The sequence below is a fragment of the Schistocerca cancellata genome, chromosome 6 (genome assembly GCF_023864275.1).
Source record: "Schistocerca cancellata isolate TAMUIC-IGC-003103 chromosome 6, iqSchCanc2.1, whole genome shotgun sequence".
NCBI classification, from domain to species: Eukaryota; Metazoa; Arthropoda; class Insecta; order Orthoptera; family Acrididae; genus Schistocerca; species Schistocerca cancellata.
In genome coordinates this window covers 370,946,444-370,959,586 of record NC_064631.1, presented here as the reverse complement: position 1 = coordinate 370,959,586, position 13,143 = coordinate 370,946,444, and the positions used below count along the sequence as shown (strand labels likewise).

At 40.4% G+C, this 13,143-nt stretch overlaps 1 protein-coding gene across 1 annotated transcript in view; it reads right to left on the bottom strand.

Annotated features, from left to right (window-relative positions):
- The window catches only part of LOC126088334 (dynein axonemal heavy chain 10-like), a 199,743-nt gene that overhangs the window by 58,284 nt on the left and 128,316 nt on the right, over window positions 1–13,143 (bottom strand). The window contains exon 5 of the mRNA XM_049906468.1: window positions 9,278–9,431. Coding sequence (XP_049762425.1) covers window positions 9,278–9,431 — 154 coding nt within the window. The remainder of the gene's footprint in view (window positions 1–9,277; window positions 9,432–13,143) is intronic.

The window sequence follows — 13,143 nt, the reverse complement described above, 5'->3', positions numbered from 1 at the left end:
AGATTGAATAACATTGGGGAGAGGCTACAGCCCTGTCTCACTCACATCCCAACCACTGCTTCCCTTTCATGTCCCTCGACTCTTATAACTGCCATCTGGTTTCTGTACAAATTGTAAATAGCCTTACATTCCTTGTATTTTACCCCTGCCACCGTCAAAATTTGAAAGACAGTATTCCAGTCAACATTGTCAAAAGCTTTCTCTAAGTCTACAAATGCTAGAAATGTAGATTTGCCTTTTCTTAATCTATTGTCTAAGGTAAGTCATAGGGTCAGTACTGCCTCATGTGTTCCAACACTTCTACGGAATCCAAACTGATCTTCCCCGAGGTCTGCTTCTACCAGTTTTTCCATTCGTCTGTAAATAATTCGTGTTAGTATATTGCAGCTGTGACTTATTAAACTGATAGTTCAGTAATTTTCACATCTGTCAACACCTGCTTTCTTTGGGATTGGAATTATTATATTCTTCTTGAAGTCTGAGGGTATTTCACCTGTCTCATACATCTTGCTCACCAGATGGTAGAGTTTTGTCAGGACTGGCTCTCCCAAGGCTGTCAGTAGTTCTAATCGAATGTTGTCTACTCCCGGGGCCTTGATTCGACTTAGGTCTTTCAGTGCTCTGTCAAACTCTTCACGCAGTATCATACCTCCCATTTCATCTTCATCTACAGTTTTCCCCCCCTCCATTAGTTTATTGGACTCAATACAATTACTGGAAACATTTCTCACATGTTGTTAGGCCTGGTTGCTATGGCAATTCATAATATCTTCTTCCCGTTTCTGTCTTAAAATTTCAATTTTCTTCGGGTCCTGTCACTTAGGTCGCCATGTTCTAACTGCTGTTTCTGTGGTGTGTGGCAAAAAAATAATGTTTTCTTATTTCCATAATCCGATGATCACATATACAAACTTTACTGTCAATGTAATCGTTGATTAGTGATGTAGTTGACTCAAAACACAGTAAGTTTCTTCATGTTCACTTAAATATATAACTTTCAGAGACCAATTAAATAACATTTGTAAGAGAGTTGGCTTAATAACCATTCCTCTTCTCACAAAATCTGAACTATGTCTTGCTTCTAGCAAGTCCAAGATGTGAAAATCAAATGTAAGTGTCTTTAGTTCAATACATAATTCATTTGTTCACAACAAATACAGTTGTTGCACCATCAAGGTCGCTCTAGTCAGCGATGGTTTCGAATCACAGCATCAGAGTATAGGTACATGTTAATTTTGCCTAAGTTATTTTTTGAGAGTAATCAAGGAATATTAGATTAATAGAAAATGGAAGCTTATATGAATCAGTACATAATTGTTCTAAAATTATTAGATTAATTAGATTATTAATTAGATTATTATATTAATAGAAAATGGAAGCTTATATGAATCAGTACGTAATTGTGATAACATGATACATAATTTTTTCCCTTTGTGAGATATAATGTAAATGTAAATGGGAGGGTATGTATCACTTTTGGATGGGGTGGGCTTCAAAGGTGAAGGTGAGAACGTCCGTTCTGTAGGAGATGTTTAACGTAATACCTACTCTGGCTTCTTTCTCAAGTACCGGCGAGATAGGGATCCTGGGGAAGGGGGGTGGGAAGGGTTTTCCTGTCTTTGGGGCTATCTTCTTTCTCTTCTTCAATCTTAGCAACCAGTTCTACTTTTTGCTTTCTTACTTCTCATTTGAGTACTGGTCTATCTATCCCTCTTTCCATATGCATATACTTCTATCGCTGAAGTCCTCCCGTGGTTTCCAATAACCTTCAACTTATTTCATGTAAGTAGGCTGAAGAATCAGAATACACAACACACATCTACATACACACAAAGATACACTTAAACACAAACAGGAAAATTATGAATCAGAAACATGAAGTGATGTTAGAACCGCCAAAGGATGTAAGAGGGAACAAAGATATATTATGTACATCTAAATTGATGCAGATATTACATTGTTGATATGTGATGGTTCTGTGTCGTCCCCCCCCCCCCCCCCCCCCCTGCGTTTATTTGAGTCAATGCACATATTACATTGTTGATATGTGATGGTTCTGTGTCACACTCAAAAATATATTTAGATGTGCCATGCTAGTCCTTTGAGAAAAGGCATAGTATCTACTGGGAGTTGGCAAATACAGGTAGACATAGCATGTAATATGTGTGGGCATCATATCTGTTTATATGGTAAAAGTAAGGAGTGAAAGAGGGCTCTAGGGTATTAGATGATGTATTAGAAAGTGAAATAGAAGTGTAAAGTAGATTTTCAATTTTACCAGAGATCATTTAAGAATAGTATTCATAAAGATGTATGCTAGGGCAATTAACCAGGAGGCCTACTCAAGAAGGATATGGAGGGCGCACTCGACATTTATAGGATGAGAAAAAGGGTGGATAGGCAGACCTATGAAAGGCTGACCTATTCTGTGTGCCCAGGGGCACCAAGAAATGCTAGACCTGTACTGCAGGAGGATGGGAATAAGAAAGGAGCGAACCTCCCAAAACGGAAGGAGAAAGGGTACTCCTAAGATCAACCCATGTAAGATATAAGTACTTTTCCTCAAGAGAAAAAGTCACATTTTTAAAGGGATGAGTCTGGTAGGTTTGAATTCTATGCAGCACTAGCATTTTTATGTTTTAGACTTACAAGCGACAGAAGAAGGGAACACTTTTATTTTACCCACAGTTCCTCCAGATTACAATAAGTAATGAATAAGTACATACTTAGGAAAAGTAGTACAGAAAATAAGAACAAAGCAGTAGAGTATTAATGAGTTATGTACACCTGGAAATTACAATTGGAAAAAGCCAGAAAACAAAAATTTGGTACACACAAATTGTCACGAGAATTGAAAAGAGCTAACTCCAACAGGGATTGAAAGATGAGAACAGGCATATTCACTGTTATTGATAGAAAAGATATACTGTTGAAAGATGAAGCGTTATCCTATCTGTCCTTACTGTACATGATAATTACGTATAAAATATTGTGTGTTCGAGATAACGGGAGGGATATTTAGTGCCTTGAGAATTTCAGTGTTAAGTTCTAGAGACACTTGGGTTTCCACCATCTCAAACACCTAATATTTTAAGTATGAGGGTGAGAGAGTGGAGTTGTATCTACCTTGCCACGGGTTCCTGTGTGTGCAAGATGGACGTGTATCAGGACAATACTGCAATAGTGACGGTCGATCAGCGTGGACAAGTGTTTGCCACTCGCGCCATAGAAGCTATATGTCCAGTACAAGGAGCAAGCACACTTTATTCCTTGATGGTGTAACGACTGTATTTGTTGTGAACATATGAACTATGTATTGAACTGAAGACACTTACATTTGATTTTCTCATGTTGGACTTGCTAGAAGCAAGAACTGGTTTTATAGTGGTTATTAAACCAAATGTATTGTAATTGTATCTGTTAGTATCTAACGCACACAATATGTAAGTCAACTGTGAGAGACGTGTGAGTCTTGCAACCCAGTACCGCACTGTCCAGTGTCGTCAGAAACCATTAGAAGCCTTGTACCCTATGTTTAAGAGAGAGATGCCTCTGTAGTTATCCAGTACTTTCTTGTCCTGTTTCTTGTGAGTGGTATTATAATGGCTTCTTTCCAGTCTATGGGTATTTTCTTATTTCTCCACATACCCATTATTATATTGTACATACCTGTTTCTATTCCAGGCCCACCCCACTTGATGTCTTCAGCACAGATACCATCATTACCTGATGCCTTGTTGTTTTTGAGGTTTTTAATTGCCTCTGCTACTTCTGCCCTGGTGGATGCATTGTCTAGATTATCCTTAGTTTTGTCCCTAGAGTGTAAGTGTGTCCAGTTTACTGTCAGTGTTTCTGTGTTCAGCAAATCCCTAAAATATCTATCCATTTCCTCATAAAGCTCTTTCTTGCCAAATTTTATTGTGTCATTTTGCCCTATGACAAAGGATTCTTTTGCATCGAAGCCTTCAATTCTGCTCTTCATTTCTCTGAAAAAGACTCATGATTTGTCTTTCTTGAAGGCTGTGTTTGCTTCTTCAAGTTTCTGATTCCATTTACTTCTCTTGGCATTTCTGATCGTTTTGCTAGCAACTTTTCTCACACTCTGGAAGTTCAATCACTCTTCTTGCTTTTTACAGGATTGCCATTTCATCCCTGCCTCTCTCCTGGTCTCAACTGCATTCTCACATTCATCCGTCCATCACTCATGCTTTCTTTTTTTGTTGTTAGTAGCCAGTCACACTGCCTCTTCTTCCATCATATCTCTCACTCTCTTCCAATCACTCTGAACTACCATTATCTTTGCATACTCTGCTCTGTGTTTTTTCAGAAGATCTAGGCCAATTCTGAGAGTGTTTATGGTCCTACATTTCCTTGCTCTGTTGGATATCCATCTGCATTTTATTTCAACAAGGTAGTGATCTGATTCCATCCTGATATTTTTCCTCATTTTCATGTTCATAATCTCTCTGTAATTCTTGTCACAATTTGCTACCTGGTCTAGCTGCTTTCACCCAATCCTGTTTCCAGGGCTGACGCATGTTATTTTCTTGCTTGCCTTAGCTTTGTAATAGGTGGTCATTATTCTCACCTTGTCTCTCCTACACAGGTCCATTAATCTCTCACCATTCTTGTTTGTTCTCTTGTGGGCTGGATAATCCCCACAGGACCTCTAAACTTCCTTTCTGTGCCTATTTGCACGTTAAAATCTCCTAGCAAAATAGTGAAACCTCTTTTGTCCACATCTGCCACTAACTTGCCTAAAGTGGTCAAAAAATGTTCAGTTCCTGCTTTGTCACTTTTGTTCTATTTATTTGTTGGTGCATGTGCATTTACTATAGTATAGGTTTTGTTTCCTAGTTTCACTGTCAGATATGACACCCTCTCATTTATACCCTTCCACGCAGTGATTCTATCCAGGTATCTACAATCTACTACAAAGGCTGTGCCAAACATAAAATGCTACTTTGGCCCCCCAACACTGTGTTTCCCTTTCAGAATTACACCCCTTTGATTGCATCATGCTTTCGTCCCTGAATCTTGTTTTCCAAGTTCTCTCACACTGTCAAGAACTTGCTTTAGCTTACCCACCTTCACCATTGTCTGTATTTTTATGGTTCCCATTTTAAACACCTTCTTTGGTCTGATTTTGTGTCCATGATTTAGATTTGATTTTGAGGTATGCACATGATGCAGGCTCCCCAGAATCCGATAGCCTGCCTGCATTGACCTCTGTCAATGAGGGATTAACCCCCTGGAGTATATTTGTTATTATCACATGCTTCATGCCTGCTTCAGAAGCTGAAGTTTCGACTTTGGTTACTGCATTTGCAGTAGCGTGGTTACAAGTGAGGTGGTTCGCCCCAGAGGATGTAACCAGTCTCCCCCACTGGGGTCAGACGCCTTTTGCAGTCGCTCCAATGGAGCACAGATACCTCTCTGTTGTGAGAAGGTTGATCCGCCTTGATGGCCATTAGGATTCACCAACTCTTCCTTTGAAATGACTGGCCATCTTCTTGTGCCCCTCAGGATCATGATATCTATCTTTCCCCTCATCCGATATTAATTACATAAAGCCTATACAGTGTCCCAAGTTATGCTCAAGTTACCGGTGAAAACCCCGAGAAAATCAATCTGGTAGTTTTGGAGAAGTGTGTACAAACAGACAGACATGATAGTTTTACAGATTTATTTTTGATATGGATATTGATTTAATACAACTTCCTGAAGTTTCTATGATTGTGTTCAAATGTTGTAACATTACATACATTATTTTGAAACATAAACATCCTGTAATTCTTTACAACAACAGAATTATCAACATATGAGTGTTAGCTTTGCATTTAATGACTCTTTGAATACATACTCTTTGGTATATAACATAGCAACTATTAGACTAGAAGTTCACTATTGAGGAATATTGTCTTTGATATGATTTTACACACTGTATTACATGTTACATATAACTTGACATCAGATTAGATCGTATTAGATTCAGTTTTAGTTCCACAAACACAAAAAATGAGATGATTCTCATGGGTGTGGAACATTTCAGAAAGTATAACATAAAAACATAAAACATTTGAATATAGTGCTTAGTACCCTGGTAATTTGTCAGGAGATTGTCAGAATTAGTGAACACAATGCAGAAAAACTGGAAGAGCTAATATTTACAGAATTAACATGCTGTCAGAATGAAACACTGTTATGCACTATTAATAAATTTATCATACACAAAATAGCTAATCTTGACTGTTGTGTCCAAGTGCTGTCAAAACTGAAACCTAACAGAAAGTTTTACTTAAGCTGATTTAACAATCTCTGTTAAGATATTCATCTATGGAGTAGAAGGAGTTGCCTATCAAGAAGTATTTCAAAATCTGTTTAAACTGTGCTTTATCTGAAACTGTGGATATACCGGTTCCCGTGAGATCACCGAAGTTAAGTGCTGTCGGGCGTGGTCGGCACTTGGATGGGTGACCATCCAGACCGACATGCGCTGTTGCCATTTTTCGGGGTGCACTCAGCCGCGTGAGGCCAATTGAGGAGCTACTCGACCGAATAGTAGCGGCTTCGGTCAAAAATACCATAATAACAACCAGGAGAGCAGTGTGCTGACCCCATGGCACTCCTATCTGCATCCTCCGTGTCGGATGGTCCCGGTAGGCCACTTGTGGCCTGAAGACAGAGTGCTTTTGTTTTTTATGTGAAACCAAGTTTTTAATAGTTTCTGGGAATTTATTGAAAATGTGTGTTCCTGACTATTGGGCCCCTTTTTGGACCAAGGTAAGTGATTTTAGGTCTTTATGTAGATTGTTATTGTTCCTAGTATTGATACTACACTCCTGGAAATTGAAATAAGAACACCGTGAATTCATTGTCCCAGGAAGGGGAAACTTTATTGACACATTCCTGGGGTCAGATACATCACATGATCACACTGACAGAACCACAGGCACATAGACACAGGCAACAGAGCATGCACAATGTCGGCACTAGTACAGTGTATATCCACCTTTCGCAGCAATGCAGGCTGCTATTCTCCCATGGAGACGATCGTGGAGATGCTGGATGTAGTCCTGTGGAATGGCTTGCCATGCCATTTCCACCTGGCGCCTCAGTTGGACCAGCGTTCGTGCTGGACGTGCAGACCGCGTGAGACGACGCTTCATCCAGTCCCAAACATGCTCAATGGGGGACAGATCCGGAGATCTTGCTGGCCAGGGTAGTTGACTTACACCTTCTAGAGCACGTTGGGTGGCACGGGATACATGCGGACGTGCATTGTCCTGTTGGAACAGCAAGTTCCCTTGCCGGTCTAGGAATGGTAGAACGATGGGTTCGATGACGGTTTGGATGTACCGTGCACTATTCAGTGTCCCCTCGACGATCACCAGTGGTGTACGGCCAGTGTAGGAGATCGCTCCCTACACCATGATGCCGGGTGTTGGCCCTGTGTGCCTCGGTCGTATGCAGTCCTGATTGTGGCGCTCACCTGCACGGCGACAAACACGCATACGACCATCACTGGCACCAAGGCAGAAGCGACTCTCATCGCTGAAGACGACACGTCTCCATTCGTCCCTCCATTCACGCCTGTCGCGACACCACTGGAGGCGGGCTGCACGATGTTGGGGCGTGAGCGGAAGATGGCCTAACGGTGTGCGGGACCGTAGCCCAGCTTCATGGAGACGGTTGTGAATGGTCCTCGCCGATACCCCAGGAGCAACAGTGTCCCTAATTTGCTGGGAAGTGGCGGTGCGGCCCCCTACGGCACTGCGTAGGATCCTACGGTCTTGGCGTGCATCCGTGGTCCCAGGTCGACGGGCACGTGCACCTTCCGCCGACCACTGGCGACAACATCGATGTACTGTGGAGACCTCACGCCCCACGTGTTGAGCAATTCGGCGGTACGTCCACCCGGCCTCCCGCATGCCCACTATACGCCCTCGCTCAAAGTCCGTCAACTGCACATATGGTTCACGTCCACTCTGTCGCGGTGTGCTATCAGTGTTAAAGACTACGATGGAGCTCCGTATGCCACGGCAAACTGGCTGACACTGACGGCGGCGGTGCACAAATGCTGCGCAGCTAGCGCCATTCGACGGCCAACACCGCGGTTCCTGGTGTGTCCGCTGTGCCGTGCGTGTGATCATTGCTTGTACAGCCCTCTCGCAGTGTCCGGAGCAAGTATGGTGGGTCTGTCACACCAGTGTCAATGTGTTCTTTTTTCCATTTCCAGGAGTGTATGTATTCAGATATTGATTGGAAATAGAGATGTATTACTTGCAACAAATTTCATTAAGGAAGAAAACTACTGAGGAGCAGTGGTTAGAAAACAAAGTTCCTTCAACAAGTTTCTACATGATATTCTTGAATTTACACCACAAATGATTCTTATCACACACTTTTGCACCCTGAGTGCAAATGAAAGTAAGCAAAGTATGCAAGTTTTTTAATATTTATATCTCCCTACATCTGACATCATTCTCACTGCAAATACAGACTTGTTTAGGCTCTTAAGCAAGTCCGTGGTATGCCCTTCCCAACTGAATTTATTATTGAGTTGTAATCCCAGAAATTTGACACTGTCAACCTCTTCTATCTGCATGTCTTCATATGTTATACACATGCTGGAAGGAAATCTCTTACAGGTTCTGAACTGCGTATAGTGGGTCTTCTCAAAGTTTAATGACAGTGAATTAGCTTTAAACCACTTATTAATGTCAGTGAAAATTTGATTAGCAGCTATTTCTAAATCTGTACTTGACTTGCTACTTATTGCAATGTCTGTATCATCTGCAAACAAAACAAGTTTAGCATCTGGCAATGTAACAGATGAGAGGTCATTAATGCACACAAGAAAAAGCAATGGACCATAGATGGAACCTTGAGGAACACCACATGTAATTAATTCCCAGTCAGATGAAGACTGACTGCTTACTGCACAGGTATTTCACAACACCACGTTTTTTTTTTTAACTGTTAGATAGGTAAGACACCATAACATTCAAATTTAGAGATGAATTAATGTAGTCCCTATCATACATGGAGTAATGGTATAAATGCCAGTGACTGAGAGGTTATAAATTAGTGACACATCGAGCAACTGCATACTATGATTAGGTTTATGCTTAATGTCATGATTGGTACATGGCCTGAAAAAATATAGTATAGAATAAAATTATTTTAAATTGTAATAGAGCTGTTTTCTCTTATTATTGAAATGTAACTTATGGCACTAGTACAACTGAATAAAATAATAAAGAAAGAAACAAACCTTCCTCCTTTTCTGGATCTTTTGAAACAATTTTGAGGACATTCTTCTTCATCAATGTAGATATATTTGGTATGACACTTGCCTTCCATTGTTCAAACTTTGTCTCTTCAAATGCTTTCATCTGTCTGGCAATGTTTAAGTAGCTAGCAAATGCCTGTCAGGAAAAGACAACAACTTTTACTACAAATTCCTTTCTGTACAGAAGAAACAAATATCATGTATAGGCAACTGAAAAAATTTTAACTTAAAAAATAAATAATAATTGCCTAATGTGTAAACATTTCTGACTAGTATCAATACTGTGTCAGATATGAAGACAAAAAGTTATGGTTACAGACTTATTATTTGTTTATGTTCAGTTTTAACCATACAGAGATGATAAAACTTATTCGTGTCAAGTGGTAGGAGACATACATACAAACAAAATGTAAGGAAATAGAGAAAATCTATAGGAATGACACTATTTGGAAATTATAACACCTAGGACCCAGTTCAAAGGAAAAACTTTGTGACAGGTATCATAGGATTAAAAGAGAAAGCTATTAATAAGATAAAAAATAATGTAACAGCACAGTGAAATTGTAAATTATCTGTTTTGTTTATTTATTTATCCCCCCAAAAATATGCATTGCATGAATAAACGTTTACCTACTTTAAAAGTACGCAGGTACTATAAAATAAATACAAACAATGTGACGCTCCGTGACAAATTCATATACTTTATGTCATATATGTCTAAATAATTTTCATTCAATATTAATATAAATCTTCAGCAGGGTAACAACCCCTATTTAATGAAAGCATGAAACTGACTTTTACTGTATAATTTTAAGACGTGAATGGTGATTGGAATTTTTCTGAAGTTCATGTACTGTCTTGTTGACTGAGTACTTGCTATCTATGAACATCACGGTCTGAAAAATATGTTCACATTGAACTATCAAAATTCTGGAACATATTAAGATGTCAGAGCTGTGAGTTACTTGATATGCAATAGTAAAATACTGATAGAGGAACAGAAAAGAAACATCTGTGCCCTCAGGCACAGCTGGAAGAAGCCAGATGTGAACTATGTAGTATCCAGGGGGGTTTGGGGGGAGGGGGGGGGGGGAGTGACTGGCAGCTGGCAGCTGACCAAAAGACAGGGAGAGAGCTTTCTGAGAGTTCTATTATGTGCACGCGCACGCTCTCTCTCTCTCTCTCTCTCTCTCTCTCTCTCTCTCTCACTCACTCACACACACACACACACACACACACACACACACACACACACACACACACACACACAAATATGTTCAGCAGTTTCCAGACCCAAGCAGAGAGGAGTATCCAGCAGAAGTATCAGTAGAAAATGTGGATCTGACTTCAGTCTTGATTCGGAAACCAAAGTTAAAGAGAACTAAGGAGAAGGAGAAGAAGGTACTGCTCTTAGTTAGTAGCCATGGACAAGGAGTTGGCACTCAGCTCCATGAAATAATAGGTACAGATTCCCAAGTCAGCAGAATCTTTATACTTAGTGGAGGGGATTAGTCAGGTGACATAAGTCCTAAGCATTGGAGGATCAATTGTTAATTGAGGATGGGGTGGACAGCAGTGTGGACAGGGACAGGATGTACAATATAGATGGTGACTTGGATCTGACAGTTTCCTTGACTTACACTACCTGTGTGCACTTTACTGAGATGTTTAAATATCAAACCAACCACATATCAGCAATGCTGTGAAATATGTCACAACCGAGCTGGAAGTAGCACTAATGACAGCTGACTTTGAGCACTTGGCTCCGGTACTTGTTGGGTTTCACCAGTCATGTCCCACAGCTAATGACGTCAGGTACGAGGATTTCAATAACATTCATTAGAGAGAATATAGTGGGTGGGTGTTGAGGCAAGTGTGGTCCAATACACAACTGAATCCATTAGCAGCAAACAAGCATGAGGATTATTTGATGTCCAAAATTGCGGGTAAACTTTAAGACATATAGATGTTGATAAATACTCCAGGTTATATGGTTGTGTCCCAAGAAACTTTTAGTACCTGATGTTTGGTCCAGAGCTGTGTTGGATATCTTTAGAGGTGCCCCACTGTATCTTTCCAACAGTCGAACAAAGCTCTGGAAGAAGTGTCAGGAACAAATTTATGGGCAATGATCACACAACCTGAAGATTCGCCACCATCTTAGTTAACTGGTCATGAAAGCCTTTATCATTGTGTGATTTAAGACATACTTTTAAATAGTGAAAACATTGGTTTGAATTGACTGAAACACTCCATAGTGCAAATTGAAAATCCACAAACAGTGATGAAACTGGAGATAGCTGAAACGGAAAGATTTAGGTGTTCCTTTTTCCCATGCACCATTCGAGAGTGGAATGGTAGAGAAGTAGTATGAAAATGGTTCAATGAACCCTCTGCCAGGCACTTCACTGTGAATCACACAGTAACCATGTAGATGTACGTGTAGATGTGATGAATCAGTGAGTGGAAGCAGCGTTATGATACGGCAAAAGAGTCAGTTGGAAAGAATGGCAGTTTTAGATCAGATTAAATGTACTTTCCGTTCCATTAGATTCACAGTGAGGAAATCCCCAAGGATGTAGAATGTGTCAGTAAACAAGAATACACAATATATATTTAAAAAGAAAAAGAGATATGCTAACATATCTTCCACAGATCCCATGTGAAATAGTCCTCATGCATGTGGAATAAGTCGAAAATTCTTTAATATTTTTCATGTAAATGGTTATAACAAACTTGCCAGAAAATATGCAAATGCTCATTACAGTGAGCTGCATATAATAATTTTAGGCTATCGTAGCCAAGCATCATCAGTCAGAAACATCATTTTGCAACACTTATTCACAATGATTGCATTACTGCATTGGTAAAGAACTATACTGAACGTAATACATTGTTTGATACTATTAGTAACACACACTGAAGTGCCAAAGAAACTGGTATAGGCATGTGAATTCAAATACAGATATACGTAAACAGGCAGAACATGGCACTACGATCGGCAATGCCCATATAAGACAACAAGTGTCTGCCACAGTTGTTAGAACAGTTACTGTTGCTACAATGGTAGGTTATCAAGATTTAAGTGAGTTTGAACATGGTGTTACAGTCGGCGAATGAGTGATGGGACACAGCATCTCTGAGGTAGAGATAAAGTGGGGATTTTCCCATACAACCATTTCACGAATGTGCTGTGAATATCAGGCATCTGGTACAACATCAAACCTCTGACATCACTGAAGCCCAAAAAAGACCCTGCAAGAATGAGTCCAATGATGACTGAAGAGAATCGTTCAACATGACAGAAGTGGCACCCTGCCGCGAATTCCTGAAGAGTTCAATAGTGGGCCATCAACAAGTGTCAGCATGTGTACCATTCAATGAAACATCATTGATATGGGCTTATGGGGCCGGGATCCACTCATGTACACTTGATGACTACTTGACACAAAGTTTTACACCTTGCCTGGGCCTGTCAACACCGACACCGACTGTTGATAGCTGGAAACATGTTGCCTAGTTGGACAAGTGTTGTTTCAAATTACATTGAGCAGATGGATATATATGGGTATGGAGACAACCTCATGACTCCATTAACCCTGCAAGTCTGCAGGTAATGGTGTGGGGCATGTGCGGTTGGAGTGATATGGGACTCCTGATATGTCTAGATAGAACTCTGACGTCTGATTATTTGCATCTATTCATGTCCATTGTGCATTCAGATGGACTTGGGCAATTGCAGCAGGACAATGCAACACCCCATACATCCAGAATAGCTACAGAGTGGCTCCAGGAACGCTCTTCTGAGTTTAAACACTTCCACTGGCTACCAAACTCCCCAACATGAG